Raw genomic sequence first — 15,097 nt, 5'->3', positions numbered from 1 at the left:
GCTTTCATCTGGCTCCTCTAAATCCAGTGCAGCCTGTCTCCAAGAAGTCCTTGACAGAACATCACTGGTAATGTATTATAGAAAGACTAAGTAGTGGCCTGCAGTACCAAGTACCCGCTACAGGTTTGGCAGAATGTCCACATCGCCTGGACCTTCCCAGGTATGATGGAAGTGCAGTCCCGTGTTCTTGTCGGTACCACGGCTGCTGTGTTGTTGCAGATGGCAGAAGGTGTTGAAAAATGTCAATTAAAGGAATGATTCTCATGACAACACGCAAAGTCTGACGTTTTTTAAACGGAACGAAACGATGCCACAGTTTAAATCTCGTGAAGTCTCATTTGCTGGTGAAGAGTTAATACTTTGTCCTTCAGGTTGCTGATTCAGTCAGAATATTTGGAAGATAATTCAAGGTGGTTTTATGGCCAAGGACAGTGTCACCAGCCTGTCACTGAAATAGCTTTTAAAATGCCCCCCACAGTTTGACACTCCTTTAAAATCAAAAATATATTGCATTAGAAGCTGATGGCCTCTTTTTTAAATGTACCATCCATTAAAAACCATAACACTTGGTGTCAGGTTCTGCTGGTTGTGGACTAATACAGACCTAAAGGTATTATCTTCACCCCGTCTACAGGTCAAAGGATAACTTTACTTTTTTCAACTTTAGTCATATTAAAGCAACATTAGTGATCAGCTCCTGAGTGCACAACTCACCTTGACTATTGTGTCGTACAAGAGAAATCACAATTTTTAAAACATTTCAAGGAAGGATATAAATCAGTTACCAGCAGCTCCAAATAAACTGAAAGCCAACTTTTCCTGAACTTTAAATTGTACCGTGTTTGTTGTTGATGCAGTGGGCATTTCATGATTACTTTCATTGTGTTACTAGTCAGGTCTGGGGTTTGGGCAGGCACACATCCAGGAATAGCCTAGGATGCTAGGTAAACTACCTGGGGTCCTCCTGGATGACAACCACCCATGCAGACACCTCTCAAAAGTTACCTTCTATCAGCTGGAGCAGGTGGAGCGTGGACGTTCCCTTGGTCTTCTGCAGATACTGGGGTCCTTAACACTGAGGGACCTTCAGATTGGGTCATGAACAGAGAAAGGAGTTAGTTTTGCTGATGCTCCCTCACAATGCAAGTGATACTCCTCAACTTTGTCTAAGTCAGACATCTAGCAAAAACATCTTGACATCACTTGAGGCCACTGGTTGGCATCCGACCACACAGTGAGACTGGAAACACCAGGACATCAAGACTGCGAAGATATCGAATCACTAAACTCCTCTGTTCAGAGACCTCATGACTGCATGAGCCTTTCCCAGGTGTATCTGGACATGAAAGGCTGAGGCCCAAGAGACATGAATGCCACTGGGAAGATAAGTGAATGTGTCTACACATTCAACACCTTCAGCACATACAGATATGTCTCTGATGGCCCAGTGCAGGAAGTCATTAAAAACTTACAGGATAAATCCAGGCACTCCTACTCCGATACTGCTGGTCCTGTTATTAAGTCTAAGTCTCCTGAACTAATAATAATAATAATAATAATAATAATAATAATAATAATAAATGATTTCTCACAAACAGAGCATTTGTCAAAGGTGAGTAAGGCACTGAGAGACATGATTGTGAACAGTGTTATAAAATGACTAAAATGGTTTAAAAAAAAAAATCCTTGAATGAAAATATTTCCCTGGTGCAGCACCAGGTTGGATTGGCTTCTTCACAATTCTTAATTTGTTATAGTGCATTCCGTGGTGACGGACAATACGGGAATACTTGCTTTGACAGGGAAGCGTGGGTAAGGGCTGCGGGGGCAGTGTGGCTGAGAGTCTCTAAATAAGAAGCAGCAGCTGAATCCTCCTGTTCTGCAGTTCAAAGGTCAAGTGGTCCTGCTGGCCAAAGCGTCGAACCCGTAGGTGCTCAGTCCACGCAGATAGAAGGAGTCTCGTGTGCTCTGCTGGGATGCTGATCGACATGTTTGCTTGGACTCTCCTCATTCGTTGAAGGCGATTGGTGGTGCTGGTAGACAGGATGATGGGGGCACACGAGGACACCATGTGTGCAGTGACGGGTTGGGGATGGGGGATGCCAGGTGGCAGGTTGGTGAGGTGGTGGGGCAGGGGAGTGTCTCTGATGGCACTGCAGTCCTTGGAGCATCCATCTGTGAAACAGAGTGGGAGAAGGATTAACACATGCAAGGGTTTGAGGGGTCAGCCACAACCTTTAACCCCCAGTGAGAACATCAGGGCTCATGCAAGATCCATATGTATGTGGAATGTGTTAAGCCCCTAATTTGATTTATTCAGTCATTTTTCTGTCAGCGATCATTTTTATGTTGTGGGCACATTCGAAATGACACCAATCAGCGTATCATCCGTCATGTGCACTTGAATCTGGTGTGTTGCTATTTTGATGGCAGACTCAGTGGGTGACAGATGTAAGAATTATAATTTGTGGGAGCCACCATCCACCAGTGCTCCCCGAAGTGAAGCAATGGAGCACCTTGTTCCTGCAACACATCCTCCTGACAACCTTAACACCCCGTCAGGGACAGATGGATGCCTGCTGGTCCTGGACCTTCCCCTGACCAGACCTGTCTCTCTACCCACCTGCAAGACAACCGCTGTAAAAATATGGTACAAACCAGAGTTGTTACTAAATTTAGCATTTTTTCCATGAGTTTTATCTTAGTTTGATGGGTACAGAGCAGGAATATGGGTGTGGTTGTGGGTGTGGGCATCCCTGTGAGCACAAACAGAAGTGTGTGTGCATCATGAACATGCCTATGTAAAGTGGGTCTCAGGTGTAGACCAGATCTTGTTGGTATGTGGTACAATGGGTTTCTGTTCCCTCACGACAGCAATGCACCCCCACGGCACCTGACCAACACACCCAGGGGGCACACAAAGGAGTGCAAGTACATTTGCAACTTACATGATGTAGAGCAGCAAAGTGGTGCTAGTGGCTAATATGCTTGTTTTCAAATCAGAAGCATCATGGTAGAAGACAACCAGTGCCCATCTTCCATATAGGGGAAGTGTATCTGTACTGGACCAGTCCAGAAACTGGACCACCGCCCATTCTCATTTCTGCACATTGTGATGCTGAAATCATGAGATTCTGTCTGCTCATGTTGTCATTTCAGTGTCACACTGATGTACAGTAACAGCCTGAGTGATGGTCCGATTTCAGGACCAGTTGAATACTGGTAGACTTCCCTAAATGTGGAGTTGTGTCAGAAAGAGGATTTGTGGAGACCCCGAGCAAAAAGAGAAGAAAAAAGTCTTCAAACACTGCAGATAAATGGGAAACGTTCTCTGAAGTCAACATTCCACAATAGTGGGTGTAATAGTGGTTCGAGGTAATGCATCTGTTGTGTGTTGGGGGATGTGGCTGGATATTTTGGTGTTCTTTTCTTTTCTTTGCTCTTCAGGTGGCATGGAAACTGATTTGTCTGTGGAGAAGGTGCTGGCTGAAGAGTCCTCACCCTCATCAACATCATGTGTAGCACCTGTGAATGGTGCTCACATGCAACCTTAAAGACTTTCAGCTGAAGCAGATAATTGGATGGCGTTCTGCATTTAAGTCATGTGTGATTCAAGCAGAACTGCCGGGAACTCGACCTTGTGATGTTCATTTGTGAGACGCTGAGGACCCGCGCCTGGGTTTGACACATCGAGCCCGTGAAGCAAGGAAGGGTGAGGGACCACATGCTGTCAGCACACATTAAAGGTAATTAAGTGTTTGATTAATTGTTGATAGTAACTTGGTGTTTTGTTACACAGTATACTTGAATTGTGATGAGAATGTGCAGTTTGCTTCTCACTGCTGTGGCGTGCGGATAAGTGAGCCTCCACCCTGTTGTGAGAAGCTGCTCATTTGCATAAAGTTAAAAAGATACAGACCTGAATGTGTTGCTGATAGCGTGTGTCTTTTGAAAGATATTGTTGTAACTGCTGACTTACCTCACCTCTTCTTTGCTTCACAGAGAGTCGGTTTGTCGTGTCCACCTGGGGGGTGTTTGGCGGTGGTAGTGAATCCAGGAGCGCCGGGCTTTGATCCTTGCGGGCGCTGGAGAGCGTGCCAACAGTCACTCCACCAGAGGGACGCTGTTTTTGTTTTTACACCTTTTATGCACAGCGGGTGTAATAAATATATTGTTTTTGGAACCGCTTTTCTGGTTATTTGTAGCGCTGGGTTTCCCGTCTGACGCAGGTCCGCTCCTCAACCCCGCGTCGACACATAACAGTAGTGTCCCGGCCATTCCATATGGACCCAGCGGCAGAGGCGGTTCCTTTTGCCGAAAAAGTTCAAGAACACTTGGAGAAAATATGGGAGCAATTACAGCATCTCGCAAACCAAATTAAACAAACAGACGCCCGTGTTACGGAGCTTGCAGCGCAAGCCGTTCCGCTTCCTGCTGCTCCAGCTGCAGCATCATCGATACTAGTGCAGATAACTCCGTCACCCAGAGATTAGGCATCCGAACCGATTGTTTGTCGTCCGGAGCCTTGTGTGGTGATGCAATGTTCTCTGGTTTCTGCTCAGTCAGGTTGGAGTGCCGCAACTTTACGAGGAATGTTTGTAGATGGGTTAAATGAGTCATTAAAAGACGAGCCGGCAGTCCGTGACGAGCCAAAGATTTAGATGAGCTAATATCGTTGGTGATTCGTCTAGATGATCGGATGAAGGAGCGTGGACGCAAGAGAGGACGCCCATCAGAGCGGGTTTTTTCGTCTCGGGGCTTTCCCCGACACAGATCTGGGCCACCTCTTCTTCGCCCCACTGAAGCTCCTCCGACGGGACCTCTGGCTCCTCCTGTTGACGAGCCCATGCAGCTCGGACGAGCAGAGATTACTGTATTGCCCCGACATGTAAGCGTCAAGAGAAATAATGGTGACGTATCTCCAAGTGTTCTGGGACAGGCAAAATAACACACATAAAAAAAATTTAAAAAAAAATCTAGCACGGGTAAATGTTTTGTTTTCTTTAAATAGGGGTTATAATTGTATGGGGAGTCAGAGGCGTATCTGGTGGAGTGATTGTTAGGCGGTTAGAAGTCCGCCTGGGCTCACTTATTTGTCAATTTTTTATGTGTTTTTAGGTATTTTCTGTTTGGGTTTGTTGGGTCGTTTTATTTTGTTGTTTTTTTATTTCTCTACATCCCTAACCACTTGCCCCAAGACCGTTTGTCTTGTGGGTTGTGGGGTGGTGCAGGTTGGTCACGCTGAGCATCCTCAGAAGACCTCTGCACCTGGGGGGGGGTGTTAGAGGCGTTTTTCTTGGTTTGGTTAGGGCCCGGTTCCACTCCAGCCTCGCTGAGCCTTTGTACCGTTCGTCATTGGTGTTGCCGGGGTGTGGTGCAGCGGAGACTTACCTCAGTCGGAGGGGTGGGCCGATCTGTTGCCGTTCGCCATTTCGGTAGTTCCACCCCTCCCGAGAGGCTGGGGTATGGTCGAGTTGGGGCACCGGATGTATTTCCGGTTCTCTGCTGCGCCTTGGGGTTGGAGCTGGGTTAGTTTTTTCCTGTTCCCTTCTCCGGCTTAATGTTTTGAGCCGTTCGCCAAAGTTGAGCCGCCGAGGGGCTCTAGGAGGGACCCGGGGTCTTTTGGGGTGCCGGGGAGGGTAACAGGGTTTACGGTCGTTTTATATCCCCCCGGGGTTGTTTTTGGTAGTCCTCCGGGGGTTGATTTTTGATTTTGTTCTGTTTCCTTCCGGGTTCCACCTCCAGGGTTGATGGGATGGTCCTCTGGGGGGGAATTGGCTTGGGGCCAACTAGCCAAGTGTGACTGGGTCTGGGGTTCCGGGGTTGTGGGGAGGGTACCTCCTGGGGTTGATGGTACGGTCCCCTGGGGGGCGCCGTTTTGCTCCATGTACACCTGGGGACCTTTGTGGGATTATGGTTCTGGCTGTTCCTCCTGGAACTGGCGATGAAGGCCTTCTGGGGGGGGTTGGGCTCTGCAGGTCATTCTGGGGGGTTGTTTGTTGTTTTTCTTTTATGCATTTACGTTTGTATTGTGTTTGTGGGGCTGTGTTGGGTTTTTGCGTTTGGGAGTTTTCTTTTCTTCCGGGGTTTGATGGGACGGTCCCCTGGGAGGTTTTGGGTGGGTTTTATGTTTTTTTCTGTGTGTTGAATTGTACTGGGGAATGCTTTGGGGCTTTTGTTGATTCCAGCCGGCCTTCCAGCTGCAGTGCCTGTTCTGCTGTCTGTGGTGGACCTTAGGAGCGTGGTGCTGTCTGCTTCCTGACGTGGACCCCGCAGGGAGGTGCTGTTCTCGGGCCTGGTCTGTTCGGTCGCCGGGAGGCTTCCCGTTGATGGGGTGGTACTGTTGTGTGTTGGGGGGTGTGGCTGGATATTTTGGTGTTCTTTTCTTTTCTTTGCTCTTCAGGTGGCATGGAAACTGATTTGTCTGTGGAGAAGGTGCTGGCTGAAGAGTCCTCACCCTCATCAACATCATGTGTAGCACCTGTGACGGGTGCTCACATGCAACCTTAAAGACTTTCAGCTGAAGCAGATAATTGGATGGCGTTCTGCATTTAAGTCATGTGTGATTCAAGCAGAACTGCCGGGAACTCGACCTTGTGATGTTCGTTTGTGAGACGCTGAGGACCGCGCCTGGGTTTGACACATCGAGCCCGTGAAGCAAGGAAGGGTGAGGACACATGCTGTCAGCACACATTAAAGGTAATTAAGTGTTTAAATAATTGTTGATAGTAACTTGGTGTTTTGTTACACAGTATACTTGAATTGTGATGAGAATTGTGCAGCTTGCTTCTCACTGCTGTGGCGTGCGGATAAGTGATCCTCCACCTGTTGTGAGAAGCTGCTCATTTGCATAAAGTTAAAAAAGATACAGACCTGAATGTGTTGCTGATAGCGTGTGTCTTTTGAAAGATATTGTTGTAACTGCTGACTTACCTCACCTCTTCTTTGCTTCGCAGAGAGTCAGTTTGTCGTGTCCACCTGGGGGGTGTTTGGCGGTGGTAGTGAGTCCAGGAGCGCCGGGCTTTGATCCTTTTGGGCGCTGGAGAGCGTGCCAACAGTCACTCCACCAGAAGGACGCTATTTTTGTTTTTACACCTTTTATGCACAGTGGGTGTAATAAATATATTGTTTTTGGAACCGCTTTTCTGGTTATTTGTAGCGCTGGGTTCCGTCTGACGCAGGTCCGCTCCTCAACCCGTGTCGACACATAACAGCATCTTTGACTTGAAAGAGGCAAGGCTGCGAGCTCAGCGGTTCAGGTGACCAACCTGAGTCTCAGATCACATGTCCTGCACCATTCAGCCTCATCAAATGCAGTTTATCCACATCATCACAAGCTGATAAATACACTTCAGCCTTACTGCTCATTAGCAGGGATGACCAGAAAACTACCTTGGGTCCTCCTGGATGCCAACCGCCCAGGCAGGACCCATGCCCACCTCTCAAAAGTAGCCATCTGTCTGCCTCAGCAAGCTGAAGGGTGGGTGTCCCCTTAGCTTTCTCCAGCCACGGGGGTCTTTAACACTCAGGCAGCTATGTGCTGGATCATCCACAGAGAAAACACGCCACATGGCCAGAATGTCAAAGCTCACGATATTTCACAACACGCAAGTGATCCTCCTCATCAAAATCTCCCTAAGTAACGGCTTGTTTGATGGTCATGCCAGCGGTATCCAAGGATCCTCCTGTATGGTGGTGGGATTAAGTACGGTGGTACAGTTGGATGCTAACAGTGACCCAAGGAGAGAACTGATGTCTTTGGTCTTAAGTACACTTACAGTAATGATCAAATATCCCATGTACGCTGACTGAACTGGCTCCAGGGTCAATTTTCTTCCCATTTGAACATCTGATCTACTTATACTGTAGTAGAAATGATGGTTCAGGTGGCTTGATTTAATCTTTTGTCATTATTAATTGCATATTCAGAGCAGTCGCCTCGTGTTACCACAACGTGAATGGTGCATGAGTACCATTTCAATTAATTAACTGCTCAAAGAATGCATAATTTAATTTGGGCTGAGATGTGTCAAACACTCGCTTTGTCACACTTCACACGATTATAATTCTGCTCCATCACCTGCACCCGCTCCATCGCCTGCACCCGGCCCATCACTTGCACCCGGCCTATCGCCTGCACCCGGCCCATCGCCTGCACCCGGCTCATCCCCTGCACCCGGCCCATCGCCTGCACCCGGCCCATCCCCTGCACCTGGCCCATCCCCTGCACCTGGCCCCCCTGCACCTGGCCCATCGCCTGCAACCGGTCCATCCCCTGCACCCGGCCCATCGCCTGCACCCGGTCCATCGCCTGCACCCGGCCCATCGCCTGCACACGGTCCATCGCCTGCACCCGGCCCATGCCCTGCACCCAGTCCATCCCCTGCACCCGGTCCATCCCCTGCACCCGGTCCATGCCCTGCACCCGGTCCATCCCCTGCACCCGGTCCATCGCCTGCGCCCGGTCCATCCCCTGCACCCGGTCCATCCCCTGCACCCGGTCCATGCCCTGCACCCGGTCCATCCCCTGCACCCGGCCCATCGCCTGCACACGGTCCATCGCCTGCACCCGGCCCATGCCCTGCACCCAGTCCATCCCCTGCACCCGGTCCATCCCCTGCACCCGGTCCATGCCCTGCACCCGGTCCATCCCCTGCACCCGGTCCATCGCCTGCGCCCGGTCCATCCCCTGCACCCGGTCCATTGCCAGCACCTGCACATAGCTGGGTGAAGTACAACAATACAGATGACCTGCAATCAAACCCTGGTCTATATATTGGTCATCCAACTCTAATCCCACAGAGCCACCCGCTCAGCACAGCGGTGTGGTCCAGTGTGAAACAACACACACTGCAAATAAAACGAAGTGAACGATGGTGGCTGGACAGGAACATTTGGTGTTTGTCTGGTCATTTGTGGTGACCTCTCTGTGTTTATGCTACAGAGAGGCTGCAAAAAGACTGAGACGAGAAATTAAATCAAATTCTCGAATGGAATTTAAATTCCACAAAGGCAGCCAAAGGTAACTCCAGGAGTCTCCTGACACGTCCGAGCAGGAAGGCTGAGTGTCGCTGCCGCGTGCACATCTACCTGTGGGTTTGGCGCATCAGTGGCCTGTCCTGTGGGCCGCTTCACCTCACTATGGGGAATTATATAACTGTCTGTCACCTCCGAAGGTCGACAAGCAAGAAGGAAAAATCCTGTTAACCAGGAAGTTATTCAGAAATGTCCAGTTATAACAGCTACCCATTAAATTATTAGAAAATTCTACCATATCGAAGCTTCAACTGTTCTAAAAACAGAGAAATATCATTTTTAATCAGTTGCAAGCAAGACTTTGAACCAGTTCAAAGAAAGAAAATGAAAACTAGAAACAAACGGATAAAAAAACCCTGAACCCAGAAACGATATATTTTTTAATGTTCTGGAATAAAAACATTTATTTTAAATGTTACAAATTGATAAAGAGAGGATTTTGTTACAAATTGAACTATTTTCTGCTTGCTAATAACTTTGTGCTGATTTAACTTCCTGTCTTTCTCTAAAGGTCATGAATGCGCGTGCGTGTGCACGTGTGTGTGTATGTGCGCACACATACGTATTTCTGGTATGTGTGCGTGTCTGTAAACGTTAAGCTTCACTTGGGCAGAGGGAGGCACGCTGGCTGTGCAGCAGCACACTGACAGACAGAAACAGCAGCAGATTAACATGAAATGAGGCGAAAATAAAACAGTCATCTGAGTTTGAAGCTCTGGTTTCATTGCAATACTTTCCCTCATTCATTCATTCTCTCTCGTTTATCCGGGTCCAGATTAGGATGGCAGCAGACCAAGCAGCTCATTCCACACTTCCCTATCCTCTGCCAAGTCCTGTAAATCTTTCCAGGGGATCTTGTGGTGTTGTTAAGGCAGCTGGGAAATATAATCCCTCCAGCATGTCCGGGGTCTTCCCCGGGGTCTCCTCCCAGTGGGACTTTCCTGGAAGACCTCCCTAGTGAGACCACCAGGGGGCATCCTCACCAGACACACCTCCGCTGGCTCCTTTCAATGTGAAGAAGCAGCGGCTCTACTCAGAGTCCCTCCTGGATAGTTGAGCTTCTCACCCTGAACAGGAGAGTAAACCCAGATACCGGACGGAGGAATCTCTTGTATCCGCGAACTTATTCTTTAAACTTTGGTACAACGGTGAGGATAGGAACTTAAATCAACTGGTAACCTGAGAGTTCATCCTCAGCTCCTTCTTCACCACGACGGTCCAGTACAGCATCCATAAAACATCAGACGCTGCCCCAATCCGTCAAGTGGTCTCACGCTCCAACTCGTGAACAAGACCTTAAACTGCTCCACCTGTAACACAATACTTCATCATACAAATTCAACACTTAATCATTTTTGTTTGTTTATTGTGATAGTTACATAGCTGACAGCCTGTAAAATTAATTGGTGACCAAATAACGTGTTCTTCTAATGTGTCATCCCATATGGAGGTCACTTAGACATATTGACCTTTAAACTTAACAAAAAAAGGGGGGGGGGGGGATTTTACTGGAAGTGACAAGTTTAGATCTCAAAGGAAAGAGGGAAGGATAAGAACATTATGTATAATTTTTAAATTTATTATATGAAGAATATTAAAATGCTCTGCAGCAGACTGGGGTCCTGTCCAGGGTGAACTATGACCTCTGGGACAGGCTCCAGCTCCCCCGTCACCCTGGACTGGATGAAGCAGGTACAGAAAATGAACAAATGCATTTTCAATATCATTTCCTTATAAATTTTGATGGGATGGGTTGTTAACATTTGTAAGAACTATTTCATAGATGTCTCTATGCAGGTCTCATGCTATTTAATTTTATTCTTTCCGATCAGTTTGTAAGCACTTTTGGCACAATAACCACCTGCTGATTTGCACTATTAATCACTTCTACCTCCACCATTTTTGTGCTTTGAATATCGCAGGATTTGACCACTTATGGGGACAGCAGCTGCTCCCGTTGTGCAATAGAAACACAGCATCACCCAGTGGAGAAGAGAAGACGAGGTGAATGTGAGCGGTCGTGTCGGTGTGTTAGCCTACACAGCTAATCAGAGTAGCTCCGTTCTCTCGCCTGCAAATCCACCTCGACACGTTTGAGCGCCGGGTCACAAACAAACCGCAACACATGTCCACTTTCCAACGCATCCTCACTTTGCATTTTCAGTTTGTTTGCATGTAATTTGCCCAAAAACTCAGAGAAAGTGCTGCGATTTTTCCCCCAGAAGTAGAGAAATTACATCATATGCGTCATGTTTTACCCCTTTAGTGCCCACCCTCAAACGAGACCGCGGTGCCCAATTACATGCACATCAGTGCAATTTATCCTGTGCAATATTTATACATATTTACTTATATACTATTTTCACGTAGTCTGTTCAATCCAGTAGTTATACATTCACCAGAATACATTGCAATATATTTTAGTCACCTTCCTTTAATGTAAATTGTTTTGCACTGGTACTAATGTACACTGTAGTATCATACTAATGTATTATTTTATGACTTTTACTGCTGTAACAAGTGATTTTCCTCGTGGGATCAGTAAAATGTATCTTATCTTAAGCACAAGTAGTGAGCTTAAAGAAATCAGTTTATTTTTAAAATCTAATGTCTGAGGTCAGTTAAATGGGCCCATGAGGTCACCGTGCATGTAGTTCTACTATAAGCAGTGTACTCGCAGAGTTATCTAGGCTGACTGAGGTGAATATCATTTATCATTTATAGCCTTTAAACACAATGTGCATAGATGCCCTGCAGTTATTAAGCTTTAAGTGTCTGTCCTTGGTGTAAGATTGCACTCTGTGAGTGCTGTAGTTTATTTATAGTCTAAAACCACCACTTTGATGCACTGATTCCAATGGTTATAATTTTTAATTTTTAATTTAATTTTTAATTATTCACAGTAGTTCCCTGTACAATGTGCACCAACCTTCCAACAAACACTGGACATTTATGTACAGTACCAGTCAAACGCTTGGACACGCGTTCCCCTTCACTTACACATGACAGTGGGACTGGCTGTGTGCGTGTGTGTCTGTGTGTGTGTGTGTGTGTGTTACACGGCGTAACGTCCTCTGTACGCTACATCTTTGTAAGGGGATATTTAGGCATAATTACAGATGTGCCCTCCTTTCTCCAGACTCTGGGAAAATGAGCTGGACGTGTAAACAGCAGGTTCATATCATTTGAAGGTAATCACATGGTGCAGAGAAAAGAACAAGAAAAAAAAACCTGACAATAACTCACATTAAGGCAGAATATAAACCACAAGTGAGATGTTCAAAGACGTCTCAACAGTGTGGGAGATAATTTTGCATTTGAAACAATACAGGCAGAGGTGACTGTTTGGCAGATGCTGCAAAACAAACAAACAAACAAACAAAAAAAACCCCAACAACAACAATGACAGAAATGATGTAAGTTTTTACTCAAAGACTCTACATCGTGCATAAAGTTATTGTGGACGTGAACTAGGTTGCCCCCACCTCATTTGTTTTGATTGCGGATTCGCAGACACCTCCTCTTCAGCGGCGGCTCCAGCTCAGGACTCCCGGCAGCTGATAAAGGTGCAGAGATGGAACAGGCAAGGATGGCCGTCTTGTCAGCACCGGGCTTTGGCACAGGCTGGATAACCACACAGCCTCCACTTGACAGCAGGGGTAAGGCGTAGGCATGTTCTCCCTCCTCCAGGTTGGAGTCCGGATCTGTTTTACCCTCCACTGAATCCACAGTCTCGTCTTGCGCCGAGCCGCGTTTTGCCGGCTCCCATTCTCCAACAGAGCAGCTGTTCTCCTTCAGTGCCTCCCGCTCCAGCTCGCTGTTGCTACGCTGCTCCTCTGTTTCTCCTGCCATGACGTCTCCATTGCGGTCAGTGCAGGACTGATAGGCAGACGTGAAGAGCGGATGCCATCCCGTTCCGTTGACTATGACATTACATGGGGCAGCGGGGCTGGTGTGGACTTGGGTCCATGCTGTGTCAGGTGAGGCCTGTGGTTCAACACTGGAAACACAGGGTTTTAATTGGCTTTTCAAAGGATCACGTCTGTAAGAATGGTTGTCTTTACTGGCGGGGGTGCCAGATGATTCCAGTGTCTGTTGCTGTGTTGCCTCTTCCAAATCAGTAGCACTGCAGCCCTCTGACGGGGCGTCTTTACCACCATCCCAACTGCTCTTCTCTTCCCTCCCCAACCCAGCAGCTGGTGGAGATCGTGAGTCAACCTCAGCCTCTATTTTCACTTTGACCCCAGGTAACATTCTCTGAATGACCTGCTGTTGGCAAGATCTCTGGCTGACTGTGAGATCAATCACTCCATCAGTGAGTCCATGACATCTGTTTAGACAAAGCCTCCCTGAGTTGTCCTCCGCCTTCACAGTTAAGTCCACCGCGGCCCTCCTGCTTCTCTCTGAGCCAGAACCTAAATGGCCAGAATGTGCAGGAGAGGACGGCTCTGATGCAGCTGGACCTGGTTTGTGTTCCCCTCTGTGTCCTACAGAAGAACCTGGAGACTGAGGCAGCAAAGCTGACATTTCTGAGGACTCTGGGGCATGACAAACAGGACTACTGCTCTCTTGCTGGTCCCTAGATGTTTTGGGATGGAAAGGGATGGGTATTGGAATAGGAACTGGGACCGGAAGGGGTACAATGACAGGATAAGGGACCAGGAGAGTTGGTGGAGGTACCAGGGGTGTCAAGGTTGGCATGCCGAAGTTCATCATTGGGGGTAGGGGGATGGGTCCATTAGGTATCATATTGACTGGGGGGAAAGGGGGAAAAACCTGGCATAGGGAGTCCAGGATGGGGTGGCATGATGCCAGGGTTGGGGTTAGATGAGGGGTGGACATGAGGAGACAAGAGTGGCCTGTGCATTGGGCTAGCTGCTGGGCCGAGAGTCCGAGGAGGAGGTGGTGGACCAATACCGGGGATGATAGGGTTTGACAATGGGCTGTTGGGTCCCCCTGCATGAGCAGAGGGCCGAAGAAATGGTGGACGGATCTGCTGCATCATCTGATGCTCCATGAACAAGGGCAGGGGCATAGGTCCCCGGGGTGTCATCACCATTGGAGGACTACCAGAGGGGACTCCTACAGGTGGGTGCAAAGTATGGACAGGAGGAGGGGGCAGCGTTGGGCTTTCATGTGGTCTTGGTGTAGGGATTTTAGCTGAAGAAGAAGAAGACGGGGAGCAGACTGCAGCCGTGTCTGAGGGAGATGTGCCTGAGGACGTGGAGGGGGCCAGAGCGGCGGTGGTAGAGGGGCCCCCCGGTGAGGGAGCTTTACGCCTTAGGTCAGCTAATGGTGTTCCCCAGGACTCAGGAGTCAGCAGCTGCACCCCACTGGTGCAGTCAGCCTTACCCTCCCCACTTGCCCCGTGTGCTGGGTTACACAGCGCTCCAGGAAGCGCAGCCTGCGTCTCCTTTGTAGAAAATGTCCATCTTGTACTGGTTCAGGCATTTGGCACTGCAGAACTGCAGCCTGCGCTCAACAGCCCACCAAAGTCCAGGTATCCTTAGTGTGGCGGATATGTTTGCACCAGTCACACACCTGCAACAAGAAAGCACACACACACACAAGGAGCACACTGTGTCAGCACAGACACGGCACACAAATGACTTCTAACTGGTTCTTTATGGCACAACAGCACAGCCGAACAAACTAACCACCAAAAACCACCAGTCTGCTCATACAGGTGTGTTTTTCCAAGTGGGTCCCCAAAACGGTCTAGTGGGGGTTTGAGTTGAGGGACCCAAGTTGAGTTTTACTGACCTAACATACACACACACTTCAAAATCCATCCATCCATCCATTTTCTTCCGCTTTATCCGGAGTCGGGTCACGGGGGCAGCAGCTCAAGCAAAGCCGCCCAGACCTCCCGATCCACACACACCTCCTCCAGCTCCTCCGGGGGAACCCCGAGCCGTTCCCAAGCCAGCCGAGAGATGTAGTCCCTCCAGCGTGTCCTGGGTCTTCCCCGGGGCCTCCTCCCAATGGGACGTGCCCGGAACACCTCTCCAGCGAGGCGCCCAGGGGGCATCCGGAAAAGATGCCCGAGCCACCTCAACTG

The 15,097-nt window shown here is 48.5% G+C and overlaps 1 protein-coding gene across 1 annotated transcript in view; it reads right to left on the bottom strand.

The window, feature by feature from the left end:
* Nucleotides 1–1,718: 1,718 nt before the first annotated feature.
* The window catches only part of sobpa (sine oculis binding protein homolog (Drosophila) a), a 165,289-nt gene continuing 151,910 nt past the window's right edge, over nucleotides 1,719–15,097 (bottom strand). The window contains 6 exon segments of the mRNA XM_034195445.1: nucleotides 1,719–2,175; nucleotides 12,522–13,806; nucleotides 13,808–14,452; nucleotides 14,454–14,522; nucleotides 14,525–14,541; nucleotides 14,544–14,577. Coding sequence (XP_034051336.1) covers nucleotides 12,523–13,806; nucleotides 13,808–14,452; nucleotides 14,454–14,522; nucleotides 14,525–14,541; nucleotides 14,544–14,577 — 2,049 coding nt within the window. The 3' untranslated portion in view covers nucleotides 1,719–2,175; nucleotide 12,522.

The sequence above is a fragment of the Thalassophryne amazonica genome, chromosome 19 (assembly GCF_902500255.1).
Source record: "Thalassophryne amazonica chromosome 19, fThaAma1.1, whole genome shotgun sequence".
Classification (NCBI taxonomy): Eukaryota; Metazoa; Chordata; class Actinopteri; order Batrachoidiformes; family Batrachoididae; genus Thalassophryne; species Thalassophryne amazonica.
Note: the sequence above shows the minus strand (reverse complement) of the source record. Positions and strands in the feature narration are given on the sequence as shown.